General features: G+C 40.0%; 1 protein-coding gene across 5 annotated transcripts in view; it reads right to left on the bottom strand.

The window, feature by feature from the left end:
- LOC134223620 (protein glass) overlaps window positions 1-20,574 on the bottom strand; it is an 82,572-nt gene continuing 61,998 nt past the window's right edge. For 4 of the 5 annotated variants that reach the window (XM_062702817.1, XM_062702813.1, XM_062702827.1 and 1 more), the window contains 2 exons: window positions 221-1,315; window positions 1-138 (listed from right to left, as the gene is read on the bottom strand). In XM_062702817.1, the coding sequence (XP_062558801.1) occupies window positions 66-138; window positions 221-1,315 (1,168 nt within the window). In that variant the 3' untranslated portion in view covers window positions 1-65. The remainder of the gene's footprint in view (window positions 139-220; window positions 1,316-20,574) is intronic. The other variant, XM_062702823.1, reaches the window with a different exon arrangement.

Below are 20,574 nucleotides of genomic sequence, written 5' to 3' on the forward strand. Positions count from 1 at the left end.
CCATAGGAGTGCGCAAATGACCCTGGCGGATGTGGTGGGGGAGGCGGCTGCGTTTGTTTCTGCTGTCATGTCATGAGAGCCTGACCGTTTGTTCCATGGACGCGCATGTGCCGGTTGAGGTTGCCAGACTGGGAGAACCTAAAATGACGGATAAGATTTTTGTTTAGTTTTTATAAGCATCTCCTAGAATTTTATTTGCAGAAGCGCAAATAACACTTACCTCAACAAACACAGCTTGCACTGGTAAGGTTTTTCTCCGCTGTGTATCCTCAAATGTTTCGTAAGCGTGGAACTATCGCTGAAAGCCTTCTTACACGCCCGACAGCGATAAGGCCGCTCGCCGGAATGAGTGCGCATGTGAGTCGTAACGCTGGAGCTTTGCGAAAATCGACGATCGCAAATCGGACACCGGAACGGTTTCTGCCCCGTGTGGGTGCGGATGTGAGCGGCCAGATTGGCAGCTTGGCTGAAACTTTTGCTGCAATCCGAACATCGGTACGGACGCTCGCCGGAGTGCGTCCGCAGGTGTGTTTTGAGCGTGCTTGGCCTGGCGTAGGTTTTCCCACACAGTCGGCAAAGATTCGGTTTGTTGTCCCCACTTTGGCCATCGCTGCCGCTTCCGTCTTCTTCTTCGAAGTTGAGTCCCAGTGATTTTTCGGTTTTCATCTTGAGCTGGAAGTCGGTCTGCTCATATTCTGGGGGACTTTTTGGTGGAGAGTAGTCAGCCGCCATTGGTTGGTAGTACGACTTTTGATGGTGCGATTGTAAGCTGGAAGCCTTGGAGGATTCCATGATTGGTGATAGATTCTGCGTTTGATTTTGTGGCCTAAAGTCTGCTGTGAACGAGTAGGTAGCACCTGCCGGATATGGAACCGGACTGAGTAGCGGTGGGTACAGAACATTCACCGAGGAGGATCCCGGTGTCTGTGGGCCCCACTGCATCTGGGAGCACTGCATTGGCATGGTCCCGTCCGCTGATCCGTATCCGTGCATTGTCATATTCATGCTAACGTTCACACTCATGCTCGGATAGATTGGCGTAGAATGTTGTGCACAAGACGTTTCGTAGTAGTTCGAGGGATACGATCCACTCTGAGATTGAGCTTGACTGTAGTGCGAGTTATGATTGTGATGGCCAACCGGCGAAAGGAGCATCTGCGGGTGAACGGTGTACGAAAGCGAGGCCTGAGGTGGGGCAAAACCACCGGGAGATGGTGGCTGAGGGAGCTGCGGCGGATCCGGACTTTGCTTTAGGACGGCGTGTTTTAGCGACAACAGCACATCGGCCACATCATGCGATGGTCGTTCCGGTCTACTGTGGAGAAGATAAGAAGAGAAAACTGTACGAATGTGATGTATTTGGACTAAGAACAAATCAGAAAGAAATCTGATCAACATTTTCGAAGTTTTGATGGTATGGCTTTTGCCCTTTTGACAGGTTGCTGATGAAAATTGGCACACCCAAATGGTCAGCAGATTAAGATCGAAGTAACCTAGATGTTAGTTACGCGAACAGTAACGACATTACTGCCGTAATCTGGAAAAGTGACGTAACAGCCATTTTACAACATGCATGTTTTCCATTTTTCTGTTAAAGAGCTCGATGAGTACTACACCATTTTTTAGAAAATGTATACGTATGTATACGTGTACGTCACTTTTTCAGATTACGGCACATTAGCAATCTCATACTTTTGAATCAACTATCTGAACACAAGCCTGAACTCCGATACACCCAGGCGCAATCGGGTTTAAACTTGGGTTCAAAAATGTGCGCTTGCACACGAGAATTCACTACGCTTGGGCAAATGAACGGGTTTCTAGGAAAACTATTGTTGATTCTTCACGTTTCCCAGCCTTGTTATTCATATCTCCAATAAGAGAATTTAATCAAACTTCAATAAAGGTATGATTGAAAAATTGAAACATGTTGTGCACATTTTTTGCACTTGCACAACGAAGCGTTTATAGAGATGAGGTCTTGATTCAGGCCTTTCATTCACGACGTCTTAAGTTCGAATCTGCTCTGAGCGGAGATTTTTTTTCATTTTTGAAGTTCTAAAAGCAATTCTTAGGATTTCGGGATTCTGCAACCACCAGAAAACTGATTAGTTCATATTTCTAAAAGTTTAGGATAAGATTTTTCTGACACGTTTAATTTATTTTAGTTACTCCGCGGTGGTACTTGATAAACATACCGAGATTCTGAAGCGAAGTTTATTTATTTATTACCAGATTAAGGCCGGAGTGGCTCGGTCCATGGTTGCACGTCGCCCATCACGCAGTCTACGGAGGCACAATGGTCGGATTTGTCAAATTTCACGACATAAATCGATAACTCGAAAAACATCAGTGTTAGAGTTTTGACGTCTTCAGAAGAAATGATCTACAAGAAGAGATCTATTTTTGGTGTAAGTTGTCATTAGGGTGGCCCTTCGGTGAAATTTTTTTGGAAACGTATTTTTTACCCTTTTGAGTTAGGAGTTCATATAATTCTACAAAGTCGTAGAGAATATAATTCCAAGCATTTTTGCTTAATAAACATTTATTTTATCTCATATAGGTGATGTTTTATGACAAAATTGCTAAATTTAGATAGGGTGGTCCCGAAAAAAATAGTTTTTAGCTTCTACTTTCATCAATACAGAATATATTCAAAAACAGTCTTCGCAACGCTTCACGGTCTTTGGATGGCGCATCTTTTGGTTACATAAGATGGTTGATAGCTTCATTTTCAAGCATATTATAAGCGTTTTTTCATGGAAAAGTGATATTTTTCTGAGCATTCTACTGTAGCTAGTAGCAAATATTAGCAAACATTTCAATCGTAATCTGAAAGTATACATGCAGGCCCATCAAATCCATGGTATTTCATTTGTCCATGTTTGTCCACTTTTATTTTTTGTTAAATATCTTGGCTGTGCATATGCACAGCATATGTTTCGAAATGGACAAATTGATATGAAATTTGCGAAAAAGAATCCACGTGTCTTGGAGGGACTCGAACCCTCAACCTCCTACTCTCTAGATAGGCGTGATAACCCCTACACAACAAGACCACTTAAAGGTAACGTTTGCGGAAAAGCCATCAGAATCCGAGTACCAACCTCCACCGCGGTTAGCTCTCTTTTTTGCAAATTGAATATCTTTCGGATGCTTTGATTTGCCCAATCTCCACATTTGCTTTACTGTTGTATATCCACAGCCAAGCGAGTGCACATTGTTTATTAAACGAGAGGATCGCACTCCATGCCCCCCAGCAACGGACTGGGCGGGACGGTATAGAATGCGAATTCAATCGCACTCTGCTGTGCCAAAGGCTTGCTTGGCTAAAGCATTTGATGAGTTTGATTGCCTTTACGTAAACGGTCGCGTGTACTCAGACGACTAATGACGGTGAAAGACCGACACTTGATTACAATTAATTGCATATTATTCGGCAACTCGGCCGTACGAAAACCATTTTTTTGTTAAATATCTTGGCTGTGCATTAGGGTGGCTCAAATTAGTATGGGAAAAACTTTTTTCAATTTTTTTAATGGGCCGCCTTCTTATTCGGTTCTATTAGATGCCCTGATGCTCTGGACCAAATTTCAGCCAAATCGGTCAACGTTTGGGCGGTGCTTAACTCGTTGGAAGTTTATATGCCAAAATGTATGCAGAAACATCCAAAAACAGTAAATCGCAGCTGGACTACACAACTTACGATGAAGAACTATGATACTCATTCAGATCTTAAAGAATTTAATACAGAATGTTATGCAGAAAACCGCGAGAAGATTAGAGTTTGCCCGGCTAAGTTATTAGCATTTCTCTGAAGTGGGGTTTGAACAAATTTCGTTTCTTTTACCTTTGAAAAGAAATAAATTCACCCCTACAGCACTCCAGTAAAATGCTAATATCTTTGCCTTATAAACTCTAATCTTCTCGCGGTTTTCAGCAGTACATTCTGTATTTAATTCTACAAGAACCGAAAGAGTATCATGGTTCTTGATTGAAAATTGTGCCGTCCAACTGCAAATCACTGTTTTTGGATGTTTCTGCATGCATTTTTCTATATAAACTTCTAACGAGTTTAGCATCGCCCAAACGTTGTCCGATTTGGCTGAAATTTTGTCCAGAGAATCAGGGCATCAAATAGAACCGAATAAGAGGACGGCCCATCAAAAAATTTGGAAAAGTGTTTTTTGAGCCACCCTACTGTGCATATGCATATTTGAATTCGCATTCTATACCGTCCCGCCCAGTCCGTTGCTGGGGGGCATGGAGTGCGATCCTCTCGTTTAATAAACAATGTGCACTCGCTTGGCTGTGGATATACAACAGTAAAGCACATGTGGAGATTGGACAAATCAAGCATCCGAAAGATATTCAATTTGCAAAAAAGAGCTAACCGCGGTGGAGGTTGGTACTCGGATTCTGATGGCTTTTCCGCAAACGTTACCTTTAAGTGGTCTTGTTGTGTAGGGGTTATCACGCCTATCTAGAGAGTAGGAGGTTGAGGGTTCGAGTCCCTCCAAGACACGTGGATTCTTTTTCGCAAATTTCATATCAATTTGTCCATTTCGAAACATATGCTGTGCATATGCACAGCCAAGATATTTAACAAAAAAATGGTTTTCGTACGGCCGAGTTGCCGAATAATATGCAATTAATTGCACTTTTATTTGATAATCATATTAGTTTTTGTATGAAAAATCAGCTCTTCCATGGGAAACACATATACCATATCTCTGATTTTCGCAATATTTGGTAGAATTATTCTTTTTTCTAAAATAGATAAACTCAATTTTTAATTTTGTCCGATTTCGATCCAGGGTGGTCGAAAAAATCAACATTTTTGAAAAAAATGTTAAAACATAATTTTTGAACTACTGGACCAATTATCAATGTTCATGGAATGACATGTAGTCATTGGCGACCCTCACTTAGGAACTGTGAAAATGAAGTTATTCTGCGAATTAACCATGAAAAACAAACTTGAATTTTATGATTTTGTATTTCGCCACAAAAGTAGCGCTCTTAAGCATTTATTTCATTAGAACACTCGGAAAATCGTTTAAATGTCAAAATGGTTTTTTCAACTCCTTTTTCACACGAGTTGATTTAAACATTTTAGATAAAGAACGATTCTTTGTGGGCTTTGTGGTCGTGCGGTTAGCGCCGTCAATCGTCTAGAGGCATGGACTATGGAGCGTGGGCTCGAATCCCGCCTCGGTAAGAAGGAAACATTTCGTGATCGAAAAATTCTCCACCGGTCCACTGGGTATTATGTGTCCTGTCAGTTGTCTAGGTGTTAAGTGTTCAGTCTGTATGACCTCTGGTCGAAGACGGTGTTCTTGTCTTTTATTCTACCAAATATTGTGAAAATCCAAAAGATGATATATGTGTTTCACCCTAATTTTTCGTACAAAAATAATACTATTGTCAAACAAAAGTGGACAAAGATGGACAAATGAAATACCATGGATTTGATGGGATTGCATGTATACTTTCAGATTACGATTGAAATGTTTGCTAATATTTGCTACTAGCTACAGTAGAATGCTCAGAAAAATATCACTTTTTCATGAAAAAACGCTTATAATATGCTTGAAAATGAAGCTATCCACCATCTTATGTAATCAAAAGATGCGCCATACAAAGACCGTAAAGCGATGCGAAGACAGTTTTTGAAAATATTCTGTATTGATGAAAGTAGAAGCTAAAAACTATATTTTTCGGGACCACCCTATCTAAATTTAGAAATTTTGTCATAAAACATCACCTATATGAGATAAAATAAATGTTTATTAAGCAAAAATGCTTAGAATTAAATTCTCTACAACTTTGTAGAATTATATGAACTCCTAACTCAAAAGGCTAAAAAAATACGTTTCCAAAAAAATTTCACCGAAGGGCCACCCTAATGACAACTTACACCAAAAATAGATCTCTTCTTGTAGATCATTTCTTCTGAAGACGTCAAAACTCTAGCACTGATGGTTTTCGAGTTATTGATTTATGTCGTGAAATTTGACGAATCCGACCATTGTGGGAAGGTTCGCAAATCGTCCTCCACCTGATCGATCCACATTTCCCGCTGTGCACTTCGCCTTCTTGTTCCCGTTGAATCGTTGTCGAGGACCATTTTCACCGGATTACTGTCCGACATTCTGGCTACGTGCCCGGCCCACCGCAGTCTTCCGATTTTCGCGGTGTGAACGACGGATGGTTCTCCCAACAGCTGATGCAACTCGTGTTTCATTCGCCTCCGCCACATATCGTCCGCCATCTGCACCCCACCATAGATGGTACGCAGCACTTTCCTTTCGAGAACTCCAAGTGCGCGTTGGTCCTCCACGAGCATCGTCCAGGTCTCGTGTCCGTAGAGGACTACCGGTCTAATGAGCGTTTTGCAGATTGTCAGTTTGGTACAGCGGCGAACTCTATTCGGTCGGAGCGTTTTGCGAAGTTCAAAGTACGTACGATTTCCTGCCATGCTGCGTCTCCAAATTTATCTGCTGGTATCGTTATCGGCGGTCACCAGTGAGCCCAAGTACACGAATTCTTCAACCACCTCGATTTCGTCACCACCGATAGAAACTCGTGGTGGGTGGCTTACATTGACCTCACTTGAGCCTTTTCCTATCATGTACTTCGTCTTCGACGCGTTGATGACTAGTCCAATCCGTTTAGCTTCCCTTTTCAGTCTGATGTAGGCTTCCTCCATCCTCTCAAAATTACGTGCCATGATATCAATGTCGTTTGCGAAACTGAATAACTGGACGGACTTCGTGAAAATCGTACCACTCGTGCCAATTCCTGCCCTTCGTATTACTCCTTCCAAACAATGTTGAATAGCAGACACGAAAGACCATCACCTGGCCGTAACCCTCTGCCCGTTTCGAAGGGACTCGAGAATGCCCCTGAAACTCGAACTACGCAAATCACCCGATCCATCGTCGCCTTGATCAACCGTACCAGTTTATCCGGAAATCCGTTTTCGTGCATTAGCTGCCATAGCTGGTCCCGGTCGATTGTATCATATGCGGCTTTGAAGTCGATAAATAGATGATGTGTGGACACGTTGTATTCGCGGCATATCTGCAATACCTGACGTTTGGCGAACACCTGGTCCGTGGTGGAGCGTTCGCCCATAAAACCCGCCTGGTACTGCCCCACGAACTCCCTTGCAGTTGGTACTAGTCGACGGCATAAAATTTGGGAGAGTACCTTGTAGGCGGCGTTCAGCAATGTGATTGCGCGGTAGTTGCTACTATTCAGCTTATCGCCCTTTTTGTAGATGGGACACACGACACCTTCCATCCACTCCTACGGCAAAACTTCCTCCTCCCAAATCTTGGTAATGACCCAATGCAGCGCTCTAGCCAGTGCCTCACCACCGTGTTTAAATAGCTCTCCTGGTAGTTGATCAACTCAAAGGGCTTTGTTGTTTTTCAGCCGGCCGATCTCCTCCTGGATTTCCTGGAGATTCGGAGCCGGAAGTCGCATATCCTGCGCGCGTACTCCTAGGTTCATTACCATATCGCCACCGTTGTCTGCCACATCTGCCATATATTCAGGTGCTCTTCGTAGTGCTGCCACCACCTCACGCTCGTTTGTTAGAAGGTTCCCGTTTATGTCCTTACACATATCGGGCTATGGCACGTGGCCCTTACGTGAACGGTTCAACTTCTCATAGAACTTTCGTGCGTTATTAGCGCTGTACAGTTCCTCCGTCTCTTCACGGTCTTGATCTTCCTGCTGGCGCTTTTCCCTCCGGAAAATCGAGTTTTGTCTGTTCCGCGCCCGTTTGTATCGTGCCTCGTTCGTGCGGTGTTGCAGCAATCTACAGATTGCATTCTTCTCCTCAACTAACTGTTCACATTCGCCGTCATACAAGTCGTTTCTCTGATCCGGAGCCACCGTGCCTAGTGTAGTGGTTGCGGTGCTTTCAATGGCGGATCGAATATCTTTCCAGCCATCTTCAAGAGACGCTGCGCCTAGCTACTCTTCCGTTGGGAGTGCCACTTCCAGCTGCTGCGCGTATTCTTGGGCTAGTCTAACGTCTTGTAACCGCCCAATGTTAAGCCGCGGCGTCCGAATTCGACGCGTGTTGTACACCGTCGAGAGTTTTGAGTGCAGGCATACTGCAACGAGGTAGTGGTCGGATTAAATATTCGCACTGCGGTAAGTGCGGACGTTCGTGATGTCGGAGAAGAATTTACCGTCGATTAGAACGTGGTCGAATTGGTTTTCCGTTTCTTGGTTAGGTGATCTCCATGTGGCCTTGTGGATATTTTTGCGGGGAAAGAAGGTGCTTCGGACTACTGTTCCGCGGGAGGTTGCGAAGTTTATGCATCGTTGGCCGTTGTCATTCGATACGGTGTGCAGACCATCCGGTCCGATGATCGGTCTATACATTTCCTCCCTTCCTACCTGAGCGTTCGTGTCACCGATGACAATTTTGACGTCCCGCAGTGGGCATCCATCGTATGTCTGCTCCAGCTGCGCATAGAACGCTTCTTTCTCGTCGTCAGATCTCCCTTCGTGTGGGCAGTGCACGTTGATGATGCTATAGTTGAAGAAACGGCCTTTTATCCTCAGCTTGCACATCCTTGCGTTGATTGGCTGCCACCCAATCACGCGTTGGCGCATCTTTCCCAGCACTATGAAGCCGGTTCCCAGCTCGTTGGTGGTGCCGCAGCTTTGGTAGAAGGTAGCCGCTCGATGCCCGCTTTTCCACATTTTCTGTCCTGTCCAACAGATTTCCTGCAGCGCTACGACATCGAAGTTGCGGGGATGTAATTCATCGTAGATTATCCTGTCGCAACCTACGAAGCCTAGCGACTTGCAGTTCCATGTTCCAAGCTTCCAATCGTGATCCTGAATTCGTCGCCTAGGTCGTTTCCGATTGTATCAAGTCGTATTATCTTCTATGTCGTTCGTAATAGTTGTTTTTAAAGGCGGCGTATTGGGCCTGCGCAAACCTCCGGTCTCGTCGGAGGGCCGTCGTGTCAGGGCTGTTTAGCGTCCCACCTAACACCAGGACTTGGGCTTGTGCGCTTTGAGGGGCACACGGTCGCTTTGGCGGAGCCTACTTGCGGATACATGCAGCTTTTTATAGAGGTTTAACAAGGCCCACTGTCAAACCCCACCACATCCTAGGCAGGCGCCACAACTCGCAGATGGCCTGGTGAGGGATCGTCAAGCCCTTGGACATAGCCCCTGCTGCTTTTTTAACATAACATAATAGTTTTAAACGACTATTTTTTTTCCTTTTACTTTAACTAATTATTTTTTAGGTATCAAACAGATACATTTCGTCCTCCACTTGAGGACTTCGTCAGTGTTTTTGTTATCGACTCGATAACGGCCGATAACAAAAACACTGAAGAAGTCCTCAGGTGGAGGACGAAATGCGTATCTGTATGATATCTAAAAATTAATTAGCGGAAGTAAAAGGAAGAAAATAGTCGTTTAACCGTGTAACGTGTAACATCCCCTCTAAGACGCTCGCAAATAATTGATTATAATAGTTTTATTTCGTTTTCATTTTCTTTGATTTTGCGTGACAAAACTGTTCCTTCTCGTTTCTCTACACAGCATAAGTACTAGAACGCTAAGACGCTGTTGTCATTTAAATTATTTTGTCAGATTATGCTTCAATAAGCTTCATGACATGAATGCTCAAGTAGAAAGGAAAGAAATGTACAGGCTGGTAATCGGACCGGTCAGTCTGCATACCGTAACGAATGACAACGGCTAACGATGCATAAACTGGGTGTAGCCAGGATTTCGAGTAGGGGGGGCAACTTTTTTAGGTCTTTTGAATCGTAGTTTTATAAAAAACACATGAATATTAGTACTTGGCACTATTTTCTCCTAAGTTCCAAAAACTTTGAAACCAAATCCACAACCATCAGTAAAGAATCACAATAGCGCGTTGCGCGTCGCTTCACGCTGGGCGTTGAAGTCAGCGTTTTGTATACTTAATTAAGTTGGTGATGTGGGGGAGAGTGGCGGGCCACTACCTATATTAAAAAAAGTTGAAAACCGGAATAGGGGACTAGCGAAGTTAAACCTAACTTCTCTAACAACAATAATTATTAAAACAATAATGGATTTAAAAATGCATGATTTATTGCTCATCAGATATTTTTAAATAAAGTGAGAAAGTTATTAACAAAATTTGTATTCAGAAAAAATATAAAATCGGCTATATCAATTATTATTATAAAAATCCTGCATTCTTCCATGAGTTTTAGATTACTAGAACAATACATCTGAATTTTTAAACAAATCCTCTCTGAAATATTATTTATTATAAAACAGGCAGAAAAAAACAATGTGCAAGCTTTCTCCAGGAATTCCTTCAACAATTGCTCCAGGCATTCTATCCGGAATTCTTTAGGAATGCATCCAGCAACTTCTTCGGCAATGTCTTCAGGAATTCCACCATAAAATTCGCCGGGAATTGATCCGAAAATTCCACCTTCATTTACGAACTCCTTCATAAGTTCTTCAGAGAATTCTTCAGATAATTCTTTCGTGCTGTTTCTCATAAAAAAATCTGAAAAATTTCACCGTGGAATTCCTAAGAATGTTCCGTGGAAATTCCGCAGAATTGCCAGTAAACATTCCTGAGAATTTCGCGAAAAATCTTAGAATTTCTTGTGTAAATTCCATAAAATTTTCCGTGAAAGTTTCGAAATTATTCGAAATTTCAAAGAATTGCTCCAAAAATTCCACCGAAAATTTATACTGAAATTATACCGAAAATGAAATTAAATCGATTTCGGAGGAATTCCTAGATTAATTTCCAAATAAATTCTGAAAGAATTCCGGTGGAAACTTCAAGATTTCCACTGGGATCTCCCAGGAGTTTCACCGAAAATTCCTCTGGGAGTTCCACCGGCAGTTCCTCCAAGAATTCCTTCATTCCTCCGAGAGTACCTTTCGAGAATTATTCCGGTAGTTCTATCGGCAGTTCCTACGGTGGTTCTTCTGAAAATTCTTCCGGGAATTTTCTCCAGAATTGAAATTCATTTAGGATTCTTTAGGAATTTATATAAAAAATCCACCAGAAGCTCCTCCGAGAATTTCTCTGGTAGTTCCTCAGGGAATTCTCCTCTGATGATGATGATGGTCCAGCTACATACCCCTACAAAGGTTTCAGCTGGACGAGATTCTGATTTGTCTTTTTGATTAGATTTGAAGATTTTTTCCGAGAATTATTCTGGTAGTTCACTGGCAGTTCCTCCGGGGGTTCCTTTGAAAATTCTCCCGGGAGTTTCTTCAGAAATTCTTCCGGAAGTTGCTTCGAGGATTCCTCCGAGAGTTCCTCCGGGAATTCCACCGGCAATTCATCCAGGAGTTTCTCCGGGAATTCTTCCGGGAGTTCTACCAGCAGGTAATCATTTAGGCTTTCTTCAGAAATTTAGCTGGAAATTCGTCCCGAAAGTCTTCCGATAGTTTCTCTGGGAGTTCCTCTGGGAGGTCCTCTAGGAATTATTCTAGGAGTTCCTCCGGGAGTTCTTATGGGAGCTCCTCCAGCAGTTTCTTCGAGTATTCCTCCGAGAGTTTCACCGGCAGTTCCTCCGGGTGTTCCTGTCAGGAGGAACTCCCAGAGTAATTTCCGGAGGAATTTCTGGGGGAACTGCCGGTGGCACTTCTGGAGGAATTTCTTGAGGAACTACAGGAAAAACTTCGGGAGGAAAAAATGGAGGAGGAACTATCGTAAGAACTCCTGGATGAACTTCCGTAAGAATTCCCGAAAGAGCTCCTGGAAGAATTCTTAAAAGACCCCCCGGAAGAATTCTCCGAGGAATTTGTAGATAAATTGTTAAAGAAAGCCTAAATGAATTCCTGAAAAAAAAACCTGAATGAACTCCCAGAGGAACTACTGGTGGAACTCCCGGAGGAATTTTCAGAGGAACATCCGGTGGAATATCCGGAGTTGAATTTCTAGAAAAACTTCCGAAATCCCATTTCCCGTCAAATTCCTTTCAAACATTCTTCCCTGTAAAGTTCGTGGAGGGATTCCCTGGGAAATTCTTGGAAAAATTCCAGGAGAAGCTCCCGGAAGAACTTCCACAAGGAAGTCCTGAAATAATTTTGGAGCAGTTCCTAAAGGAATTTCCGGAGAAATATCTGAAGGAATTCCCGGAAAAATACCAGAAGGAATTAATGCAGAAATTTCAAGATGAAATCCTGAAACTATTTCCAGATGAATTGCTGAAGAAATTACCGGATGAATTCCCGGGAGTTTGTTTTGAAGAAATTCCTGGAGGAACTCTCAAATGAATTTCTGGAGTAAATTCCGTGTGAAGTCCGGAAACAATTCTAGGACAATTCTGCGGAAAAATTCCCGGAGAAATTACTGAAGGAATTCCTGGAGAAGTACCTGAAGAATTCCCGGAAAAATAGCTTTAAGAATTTCCGGGGAAATACTTGGACGAATTCCGGGAGAAATTCCTAAAGAAATTTCTAGAGGAATTCTTGAAGTATATTCCAGAATGAAATTTATGGAGGTATTCCCGGAAAATTTCGTGGAAGTTATCCCGGAGGTATTAAAGAAAGAGTTCCTGAAAGAAATGCCGGAGATATTTCTGGAAGAATAGCTGAAGAAATGTCTAGAAGTAAAACTTGGAGATAAGAAAAGAAATTTTCTCATGCATTTCCTAAAAAAAATAGTGAGGGGTTTCTAGATAAGGAGGAATTGCAAATTGCAATTCCCGGAAGAACTTCCGGAGGAACTTCCGGAGGAATTCCCGGAGGAACTTCCGGAGGAATTCTCGGAGGAACTTGCGGAGGAATTCCCGGAGGAACTTCCGGAGGAATTCCCGGAGGAACTTCCGGAGGAATTCCCGGAGGAACTTCCGGAGGAATTCCCGGAGGAACTTCCGGAGGAATTCCCGGAGGAACTTCCGGAGGAATTCCCGGAGGAACTTCCGGAGGAATTCCCGGAGGAAATTTCGGAGGAGCTTCTGGAATGATTCCTAAAGGAACTACTGAAGGATCTTTCGGAGGAGGAATTCCCGGAGGAATTCCCGGAGGAACTTCCGGATGAATTCCCGGAGGAATTTCTGGAGCAATTTCCGGAGAAACTTTTGGAAGAATTTCCGGAGAGAATGCTGGAGGAGCATCCAATGAAACGTCTAGAAGAATATCTGAAGGAACTTACGAATGAATTCACGAAAGAATTTTCGGAGGAATACCAGATGATTTTTTCAGAAGAATTTCCGGAGGAATTCCCGAAGGAATTTTCGAAGGCATTCCAGGTGGAACTTCCGGAGCCATTTTCGAAGGAACTTCAGGAAGAATTCCCTGAGGAATTTTAGGAAAAAATACCGGAGCACCTTCTGGAGGAATTCCCGGTAGAACTTCCGGAGAAAAAACTCGGTGAAGTTCCTGGAGGAATTTCCAAAGAAACTTCCGGAGGAATTCTCGGAGGAACTTCCAGAGAATCTTTTGGAGGAATTCTCGGCTAACTTTCAGAAGAATTCATGCGTTGTTGAAAAAGCGCGCAAGTACGGTAATTAGTGGTCCGAATTCCAACAAAAATCAAATTTATTTATAATTTAAGTTTTTCGAGAAAAAAGAGACAAAACATAAACAGGGAATGACGGTTTGAAGCTCTTTTTTATTTCAATTTTTTTTTATTACCGCCTGAAACTAGTTCGCCACCTGAGGTTAACAGTTGCAAAACTATACTTAACGAAAAAACGACAATACATATTCGAATCCTTGAATAAGAACCGAAAAGGATCGGAATATGGAAAAAGAAAACGTATATCCCTCCCCTCGGATATGTGATCTTGCCGCGATGGGTGGGCTTACGCCATTAGCACTGATATGGCAACCAAAGACATATCCTGTCGTGGTGGTATCACATGTTGACTATTTTTGTTCAATGCAGCGTCACAATTTGGCATTGACGCACTGATTTTACGGATGTGCATGTGATCCAACGGACATCATCGTGTCTTGGAGCCTGGAATAGTGATGCAGTGAGGTGGGCTTCTTTCCTCAGTAAAGCCCTCTGTACACCTCCCGTGAACATGAACATGAACAAGAGGTGAGAAAGAGCGATAATTTCACAGTGAACATCGTCGTGGATAATCGAGTCTAGTTGGAAGTGTTGAATTATTGCCCACGAATGCAGGCAGCAAGTAAGTGTGCAGTAGTAAACGAAGAAAATAAAAATGAAACATATTGTCGCATATATGTATATGAATTATTTGAGTGGGTAATCTACGGAACGATATTGATCAAGATGATTAATTTTAATCATCTTTTCGTTTAAATGTTCGGGAATTTTGTTAAGAAAAGCCAGTAGGTACATGTACTTAATGATTTCTGAATGGCAAATTTTCAACTGTGCTACCAAATGTATACATTTTGCACCGTTCAAAGCTGAATTAACAAGTTCCGGTGATCAATTGACCTGAATCCAAATATTATCTTTCGATTGGTTCGCATCAAAGGAGTTCTGGCAAAACTACCCACGAAGCATGTAATTCACATGATTCATTCTGTTCCACACATTAATACAATAATGTTCAATAATGCAATTATAGTTAAGAAAATACGAATTTACGAAAAGAGAAGTAATTTCTTCTAATTTTCTATCTAGTGACTTCTATCCCATTTGAACGATTGATTTTGACATGTAGTAACAAGTTTAATTTGATGAGGAGTTTTTTAATTTTTTTTTACTTTTGCTAGATATCATTTTTGACTTTCTATTTTGGCTTACATTTGTTTAATACTTTTCTTCATCTCATTTAAAAAAAAAATTATTATTCATTTGTTCGAATAGTGTTAATTACTGATTGAATATTTGACCAGTTCGCCAATAAAAAAAAACAATTTTTGCTCAAGTTTTCGTGTATTAAATTCAATTGATCACGTATCGTATATCCGTACCGTATTTAATTGTTGTGTTTACTTTTGAAAGTCTTAATATGTATTCAATAATTTTTGCTGTGCTAAGATTTTTTTGATAGTCATTATCCAAATTATGTAAATTACTCACATAAACTATTTCAAATAAACAACTTTATTGAATAAACTAATATAGGTATACCTAATCACAAACATTCTGAATGATAATTAATATTAATATCTGTACCTCGTGGATGGTCATAACGCAAAGAGCATACGAGCATGTGTGTACCAAAAAAACGAGGGCAGACAGACAGGCAGGATGAAAACGACAGAGAGGCAATCTACACATCTTGTTAGATTCTTCATTCTCCCTGTATTGCTGTGGTGGATAAATGGCGTATATGGTGTATATATCAGAGAGGAGAGAAGCTTTCTCTGGTAAATCAGGTAAAAAAATTCCACGGAGCTCGTTCACGTTCGAATGGCAAAAGCATTCTGAAAATCTGTTCACCGTGAACGACAGAGACGATGCACAAGCATATCGGAAGCATATCAAATGATGCAGTAGTAGCAAAGCAGAAAAAGTATGCCAAACATTTATAACTAATATAGCTAAGACTTTGAATAAACAAAAGAATTAATAAATAAATAAATGACTTCAAATTAATGGGTTGATAAATAAAAAAAAATGAACAATCGATTAAATTACAAAATTATTGATTTGAAAACCTAATAAATGGATAATTTTTTAGATTAATAAATTCAGAAATGAATGAATTTATAAATTATCGAATAAAAAAATAAATATAATAAAATAATCAAAAATAAAATAGTAAAATAGTAAAAAATATTTCATAATAAGTTTATAAAGGTATGTTAATAAATTATTAAATTACCAAATTGATAAATAAACAAATTTATAAATTTATAAATCAATGAAATAATAAATTAATAAATTGATGAATAAAAAAAATTGATAAATTAATAAATTAATAATTAATAAATTACTAAACTGCCGCTGCAAGCATAACTGTCCAATATTTACATGATTTGCTATCTATATGGAAAAGTCAAAAATCTAATATATCAACAACAAAAAATAATAAATCAATAAATTTATTTTGAAACCTAGTAAATCAGTGACTTAATAAATAAGCAAATGAACAAATTATAATTAATGAACAATAATGATGGTGTTGTAAAAAATACACAAAAAAAATGATATTTTTTCCTTCATTGCACATTAGGTAATCCGCTTTCAAAAAAGGAAAAAAATAATAACTTCTTTTACCGACAACTTACAGAAGAGATTAAGGGCTTATTCAAAAAGAAATTTTCCAAAGAATTTAAGAATCAAGGACGTGGAACACTTCTGTATGTAGTTATGAGGCTCGTTTTGCCCCAATGTCCAATACATCACGAGTTTACATATTTTTTTGTCATTTTATCTTTAGGACATTGCTCTAAAATTGTGTTTATCTCTTCACTGTGGATCCTCAAAAAGCACTATACATACTTTGTTGGTAAAAGTTGAAAATTAAAGTGTTTTGGGGTAAAATAGTCATCAAAGCGCATTTTTGTGAATTTATTTTTAATATAAAATAAGCTTCTGAGCTTGTTGACCTCAAAAACCCCTCGAATCCATTTTTTCAATGCAATATACGAGTATTTGTTATTTTCATAGTATAATTGACAAATTATTGAGCTATATGATTGCATAGAGGAATTTGGGCGAAAAGGCATGAGAAAAGAATATTTCCGATCTCATCCTATCTATTGTCACATCGACTCTCAAATACTATGATAACTCTTGTCTGGTTGTGCGATCGGGTATGGTTTGGAAATGTTCGACATCGGCTCTATCAAGAAGTATTTAAAAATCGTATTTTATCCAATAAATCATAAAACAAAACATTTGCGAAATGATTTACTTCATTAGTTATTATTTCACAAACATTTATCAATGTCTGTACAACATTTTTGGAAAATAATATCAACAATTATCTGTAAATATTATTTATTTTTACAGAATACATGAAAATTGACATAAAACGCACTTTGATGCCTATTTGACCCCTAAATCCCTTAAATTTCTAACTATTGTCATATTTAGTGCACCTCTATGGATCCACAGTGAAGAGATGAACACAATTTTAGAGAAATTTCCTAAAGATAAAATATAGACAAAATATGAAAACTCGTTGGAATTTGTGTTGGGAATCCTACGCCTTTGCTCGCAAGGCTAACTGGAGACTCGTATAAATTAATATAATTTAATAAAAATAAAACACCAATAAAAACCCAAATCTTCCAGTCGTATTTCTTTTGTACATAAATTAACTATTACATCAAATATAAATCATTAAATAAAAAATAAAAAATATGAATAAATACAATGGTTTCCTTGCCAGCAAAGGCGGAGTATTCTCGATTTTCGTTGCGGTCTAAAAGATTTTTTTCGGGTTTTCGGCAATCTCGACTCACTGAGCATAGCGTATCTTTGTACTTGCAACATAAGACACATATCCATGCAATGGACGGGTACAGAATAGAAACATCAAATAATAACTGTGGAAATGTTAATGGAATATTGAGTAAAGAAGCAGGCCAAGATTCAGTGGTAATATAGAGCCATTGAAGAGGAAGAAGAAGAAGAAGAATGAATTAATTTTTTTTATGAATTAAGTAATCTATCTATGAAAATATAAATTTTTCGATTGAATATACGAATGATTGAAGTATTAAAATAAATATTTAAAAAGAAAAAAAATAATATTACCAAATAATAAAAAAGAAACACAATTCATTTATGAGAAACTACTGAGTTAATTTCCTTCCGACCAAACCGATACGAGTATTAAAATGAGTGACAGCGACACACAAAGCAGGAACCCACCGAAACCGATTCAACGAGAATAGTAAACACTCTCGGTCGGTGTGAACTCCCAATCCAAATCAATCTATTCTCCTTGTCTTTTTGAATTCACCACAGTTCCACGTTCATGTTCCCCGTCGCGTTTACACTTGCGATGAGTTCACCGCAGATACGATTTCACGATGATTTCACAGGCATGACCGTGGAATGCTCATAAATCTGATATTATTGATGTTTTTCATGTTTTTATGCATCTCACTACTAAATGCAGCATCTGCCTTTCATTTGAACATGATTCCCTCACGATTTGAGTATGTATCAAAAAGTTATTATCGAAAAACAGTTTGTTTACGTTCACGTTCACGGGAGGTGTAAAATGCGCTTAATAATGAAGTGAGATCTCCTCCTTTTTTGCAATACTTTTCTGATGTGTTCCCTGAAGATGATGAGTTGTAGCTACGCTTAAATCTAGCTAGATAGTAGAGGGTCTTGTTCGGGAAATCCCGGGATTTCCCGAAAATAAAAAATACATGATAACAAAAATATTTAAGATAAATTAATGAATGTACGTTCTGCATAATTGCACCGATTCTAGTTTGTTAGCCCATCGGCTTTTATTTTCCCGCATGTCTTATGCACACCCATACATACAAACATACACAAACAAGCAATCACAGATATCTTCTCAGACCGCATCGTGCTTTCGTGCTGTGCGGTTCTTTCTCTCTTTGCGGAAGGAAGTTTTTAATACTACCCGAAGCTATTTTAATTTCAACGGTGCTTCTTAGCGCTATTTGTACCCACTGATCCCGTTACGATCTTTGCAAGGACCCGTGCCTTCGTTTTACGTTGGACCCGTTTGCGGAAGTAAAATTCCGACAAGCGGTGGTAATCCTGCAGGGACACCGTTCTGGGAAAAAAACCTCTTAGAAGGTCACGTCTCCACGCTCAGCAATGAGTATTAACAAAAACAAGAGGAAGGGGGAGTCTCTGAATTCTCCGCTTCCTTCAAAGAAACAAGGTTTCAAGACCGTCCTGCCCAAGCGCGGAAAAAATAGAAGGAAGCTGGAGAATTCAGATATTCCTTCTAACTCTAATATCGGAAATAATTCTTCTCCAATCGAACTGAGCAATCAGTTCGATTTGATTAATGATGAAATTGAGCAAATCGAATCTACCTCTAGCCCAGGTGATTCGATTCATGCGAAAAAGCAAAGGATTCCGCCAATTGTGGTATCTGTTGCCGAGTTTTCTGGCTTCCGGAATGAGATTTTGAGTAACCTTCAGGGGATCAAGGTTTCATTTCAGATTGCTAGGAAGGGTGACTGCCGCGTTTTGCCGGGATCCTTTGACGATCGCAAACGTCTTCTTCACTATTTAACTGAGAAACGCCATAAATTCTTCACATACGACGACAAAACTGAGCGATTGTTCAAAGTCGTCTTGAAGGTCTCCCAGTGATGACAAATCACTGGATGAGATTAAAATTGAAATTTCTCAATTACTTGGATTTTCACCAGTCCAAGTAATTAAGATGAAAAGAAATCCCATTCTGGTACTTCCCAGAGGGGCATTTCTCAAGAATTTTATTTAGTTCATTTTAACAAAAGTGAACTAAATAATATGAAAAGTTTGGAAAAGGCCTGTATTATGTCTCATGTCCGTGTTACATGGGAACATTTCCGCAGGCCTGGGGAAATTTCAAAACCCTACCCAGTGCCGTAAGTGCCAAAAGTGGGGTCATGGAACCAAACATTGTCACATGGATGCTAAATGCATGATTTGTGGTGGAACCTCTCACGCCAAGGACGCATGTCCTGTGAGAGAAAGATTCCAATAAATTTAAGTGCGCAAACTGTGGGGGCAATCATAAATCCAATTTCTGGGAATGCCCTTCACGCAAAAAGTTTTGAATTTCCGTGCAAAATTGATGACGGAAATTCCAATCGGATCCCAGATTCGACGGGTAGAAATTTTTCAAACGCTCAAATTTCGAAACCGGTTACCGGTCGAGCAATTCATACCCACCACAATTCACAAACAAATTTTGCCGCTCGTCAACGGGTAGCAAGCACTTCAGTAAATTCCAATTTTTCCAATGTACCTACGTATGCAAACATCGCTGCTGGTAGACCAAATTTCTCTTCTCAAAATGAGGTTTATACCCATGTCCCAACGGAAAATAACGGTCATGTTGCCGATGCAGGTAGCATGACTGCTTCCGATTTTGATATTTTAACTGAACAATTGCATCACATGATTGATGCAATGTTCAAAGCAAATACCATTCCTGAAGCTGTTCAGGTTGGTATAAAGTACACACAAAAAATTGTTATCGGACTCCGTTTCAATGGATCCAAATAATTGTGTGAAAGTTCTAAATTGGAATGCCCGCTCTCTAAAGGGTAAGGAAGATGAATTATTCAACTTCCTAACAGTTCATAATGTGCATATTGCCATTATAACTGAAACGTATTTAAAACCAGGACTCTCCATTAAAAGAGATCCAAACTATTTTATCTACAGAAATGATCGTCTTGACAGCGCCTGTGGTGGGGTCGCCATTGTCATTAATAGACGTATCAAACATAAATTATTTTCTTCTTTTGAAACCAAAGTTTTTGAAACCTTGGGAGTTTCTGTTGAAACAAATTTTGGACAATTTTCCTTCATTGCAGCCTACTTGCCTTTTCAATGCAATGGGCATCAAAAGAATTTGTTGAAAGCTGATCTTCAAATTCTGACTCGCAACAAATCAAAATTCTTCGTAATTGGTGACTTCAATGCCAAACACCGTTCATGGAATAATGCTCAAAGCAATTCCA

Source organism: Armigeres subalbatus, chromosome 1, assembly GCF_024139115.2.
Source record: "Armigeres subalbatus isolate Guangzhou_Male chromosome 1, GZ_Asu_2, whole genome shotgun sequence".
Lineage (NCBI taxonomy): Eukaryota > Metazoa > Arthropoda > Insecta > Diptera > Culicidae > Armigeres > Armigeres subalbatus.